Here is a 4,177-nt window from a genome sequence, read left to right as displayed (position 1 = left end):
TTCATGCAGCAGTTGGGTGTCAGATAGTCTGACAGTTAGATGCAATATATATTGTAGGGGGGTTTCTTTTCCTAGCAGATGTATTAGAGCTCACTCACATAGGTCATTCGAGTACAAACAAAATCTAACAAACTAACTGCCTTTTGCACAAATCCTGCATGTGGAGAGACAGGATTTCTAGTGATTTTAATAGAGTGAACTCTAATACATCTTCTAGACAAAAGAAGCCTCCCCATTATAAGATATACTGGATATAACTGTCAATTATTATCTGATACCCAACTGCTACAAGAAGACAGAAAGAAGAGAAACGCTGAGAGAGGGATAGTGAAGATGAACTTGATTATTTCAGAAACTGTACAGAATATTTAATAGATTGTATTTAGAAAGTTTCTTATTTCAGTATGCTGAAGCTTATATCACATCTTCATTTTTGCGATAGTACCCCTTTAAGAAAATATAAACCCTTGCTTTAGTTAGACACAAATAAAATAGTTATGGCAGAACTATAACTTAAAAAACCTCCAAAGACCTATATAACTGCTAACATGATGACAGAAAAAGTAATACCAATAGCCTTTAACTCTTAGAACACTGAGTCATAACAGTTATTTTAGGGTTCTTTTAGGACACAGTTAATAATGTTATCCTTTCACAGTCACCAGCAATACATTGGTCTACAATGTGCCTCATTGTAATGAAATAAATTAAAGGCCCAAAGTGATAATTAATTATATAAAGGTACTGTATGTCTGGGCATCAGTATGGGACATCTATAACATTTTTATATGAAAGGTTTAGGGTTATATAAATTATATTAAAGACAGCACCTTGTCATATAGTGAAGTGCTGTTCAATTTTTAGGTAGGTACGATCACAATTATTCCCAGAGTCAGAGAGTAAAAACTTGCCTCCCTACAACAGAAGGCTTTATACGGTGTCTGCGAGAAACAGAGATGGCCAGAAATACAGATTGCTACTATAAAGTTAATTCCTGAATTAACCATATAAAGTATCTATGTGCTTTTTAACAATTACATTCATTTCCCCTTTCACTTCAATAACCCTATCAGCTATTGTAACCCACCGAATGCATACATATGACGATGTTTCCTTTCAGTGAATGGTTACTGTTTCCTTTAGAATGCCAAGAGCCCATCCCTCCTTTAAGTTTAATGAGAAAAAGCAGGCAGATTGTTATACAGATGCAATGAAAGGAGCATCAGAGAAAACCAAACTGATAGAATCAGAGTCTGATTTTGAGCGTGTGGTCTTTAAGATGCTTTCAGCAGTGAGATTTTCTGTTTGGATTAGCCTTACTTTTCCATTCTGTCCTTGTTCTGTTTCTTTGACTGGCTCCAAAAACACCACACGCTTGCCAGTATTGCACTTGTGTTCGTTTGGAGGATCATGTGATGGTGTGGTGCTTAAGATTGAGGAGTGAGCACTGCTTTGATTTGGTTTCCTTTTCTTCTTTCTTGATTTACACCAACACCTACAGGGTGTGAGATAAAGGTACAGAAGCACCAAAACTATGCTGACCACACAAGCAGCAAGCGTAGTAAAAGCTGTGTTAAATGCTTCATGCGATGGAGATTTGTTTGTTGTGAAATTGCTCACAGAAATTTGAATCTGTATGGTTTCGTTAAGCAGTCTTTTCTTGTTTATTGCAATGCATGAGTAAACACCAGAATCCCCTATTTGTGCATCTTCAATTTCTAAACTTCCATTGTAAAACACATGAAAATGATCAGTTTTTATATCTGGTTCAAGTGTTCTGTTGTCGGGGCTCACCCAGAGGAACTGAGTGCCAGCATCAATTATTTTACTGTCACAATGTACAACCAGTCTTTCCCCAACCTGAGCCTCATATAAAAAGCCATAAGCATGGAAAGATTCATTCACAGTATTCTCGGAGCAATTGAGAAAGTTCTCTTGTATAAGCAGCAATTTGGTCATAGGATCGGATGGCAAAATACAACTATAATCATTTTTAAAATCCACTACAGGGCTGAAGCGTCTATGGTACCAAAAACGTAACATTGAATTTAAAGCACAGTCACAGACAAAAGTGTTTTCATGAATGTATATTCCACTTAGCTGCCTGGCAGGAATTAAGCTAATTAGCTGGACAGGTACAGCTTGTATATTGTTGTAAGACATGTCCAACAGAACCAGTTCTGTAAGTTTGCTCCTCCCAATAAACAAATCTGTTGGGAACTGTGTCAGAACATTGCCACTTAGATATAATTTCTGCAGTTTGTGTAGTCCCCCAAAGGCACCAGAATCAATATGTGTGAGCTGATTGTTGTAAAGCAAAAGGACTTCCAGCATTTTTAGTTCTTGAAAAACAGGGTTGCTAAGTGTCCTCATGTTGTTTGATGATAAATCAAGGTGCCTTACATTTGGAATGGTGGAGAAGCTTCCAGTAGAGATGCTGCTAACAGTGTTATGGTTTAGTATTAAAGTGTCCAGTTTTTCAAGCAAAAATGGAAACCAGTCTGGGTCCAAAAATCCAATTTTATTGTAGCTTAAATCCAGTTTTCGTATAAATTTGAAATGTGTCCTGGGTACCACAGATAAGTTCTTATTAGTACAGCTCACTATGTCACTGGCACATATGCAGACTAGAGGGCATGTCCCAGAAGCACCACCAAAGATGCTTATTAACAACAGTAATGCATATGATATATATTTCCAGTTTGTTCTGTCAATTGTTGACCAGTAATGACAATAAAGAGACATTATGACTTCCTCTCAGTCTCCTTCCAGCACTTGTTGCCACACAATATTCATGTAGTTAGAGGGGTTGAAATATTACATGGGTCAGCAGCAGCACTCAAATAATCTAGAAGAATTATTCCTGTTTGATTGACATTCATAGCAGGTTACTGGAAAACAGACAGAGGGAATTTAATGCATGCATTCAACTCTAACATGTATATCCTTATCCCAGTGACAGTTCAGCTACATCAGACATTGCTTTTCTCTAGCTTAGCAATCTTATAAATAAACCAAAATTCAAACCCAAGAATTTAAACTTAACATAAAGTGTTTTATTTAGAAAAAATATATGCATACAGTACACTTTTTTTCTATCATCTATCAACCTATAATATATTTATATACACAAAACTATATATATGTGTGTGTGTATGTACGCACGTGCAACAATACACAAACACATGCATTAAAAGTACACAAATCTACAATGATATCTTACTTGGATAAACTGGACATTGAAAGGTTTGCTGTTATCAGCAGGAGAATGGTAAAATATTGCTTTCTGTCCCTTCTTTGTTGCCGTCTTGCCTTGCTTAATAAAGAGTTTTGCATCCTCCCATTGCTGAAGTTGAACAGGTCGAGAGAATAGAAACAGGTTTGCTTGCTGAGTACTCAATCTCTCCGGTCTGATGATGATGTTTTTTTTGCATGGAACAGACAGGAGGGGTTTTCTCAGCTCTAGCCTGACCAGCCTCTGGTTACCTGTGTAATGTGATTGGCTGCTAGCAGCACACAGAGAAACACAAGCTGACGGATGAGGGCACAGACAGCCCAGATGCTGGCTGTGTCTACAGGCTGTACTGCCCATCCCCCTAGCTTGTATATTCCATACTTACTGATGATATTGCTTCCCACCATCTCCTCTCTCAGCTGATGTTTTTTCCCTTTCACTGTTCACTTGAAATGTTTGCATATCGTAAGCAAAAGGCTGTCTCCAAGTTACCCTGGGGATGTATTGTTCAGACTTCAATCCTGCCAAGCATGAAGAGCTCTACTAGCTTAGATTAAATAGACAATCATCATTATGGATCATATTCTACCCCCTCCATTTATCCATCTGAACCTGAAAGCATGTTCATTATTTAATAAGCATTTTTCTGGCAGAGACATGAGAAGACAAAACAGCTTTCTGGCACTTAGTGACCACTGCCAAGGGACATCCCTGGCTTCATAGCAACAGAGCATTCCAGATACATTACCCTGGCATTGAAAGCACAGTGATTAGATATAGAATGTCCTGATTTATTCACATGAAATACACACAACTTTCCAAAATGTTGGAGCACAAACAGATACTGCTGTACTGAGACACACTAACAAATTTCCCCCATATGTCTGCAAATAGCTGGCTAATGTAATTACAAAAGCATAATTACCCCTTTCACTACAAGCA

General features: G+C 37.6%; 1 protein-coding gene across 1 annotated transcript; it reads right to left on the bottom strand.

Moving 5' to 3' along the window:
- Window positions 1–403: 403 nt before the first annotated feature.
- On the bottom strand, window positions 404–3,592 carry LOC108705471 (amphoterin-induced protein 2). The gene is made up of 2 exons (XM_018242350.2): window positions 3,224–3,592; window positions 404–2,891 (listed from the first exon to the last, which is right to left on the bottom strand). Exon 2 carries the CDS (start codon window positions 2,743–2,745, stop codon window positions 1,198–1,200), a length of 1,548 nt encoding a protein of 515 aa, XP_018097839.1. The 5' UTR covers window positions 2,746–2,891; window positions 3,224–3,592; the 3' UTR covers window positions 404–1,197.
- Window positions 3,593–4,177: the final 585 nt, after the last annotated feature.

This window comes from Xenopus laevis, chromosome 3S (genome assembly GCF_017654675.1).
Source record: "Xenopus laevis strain J_2021 chromosome 3S, Xenopus_laevis_v10.1, whole genome shotgun sequence".
NCBI lineage: Eukaryota > Metazoa > Chordata > Amphibia > Anura > Pipidae > Xenopus > Xenopus laevis.
This window is presented reverse-complemented; position numbering and strand designations above follow the sequence as displayed.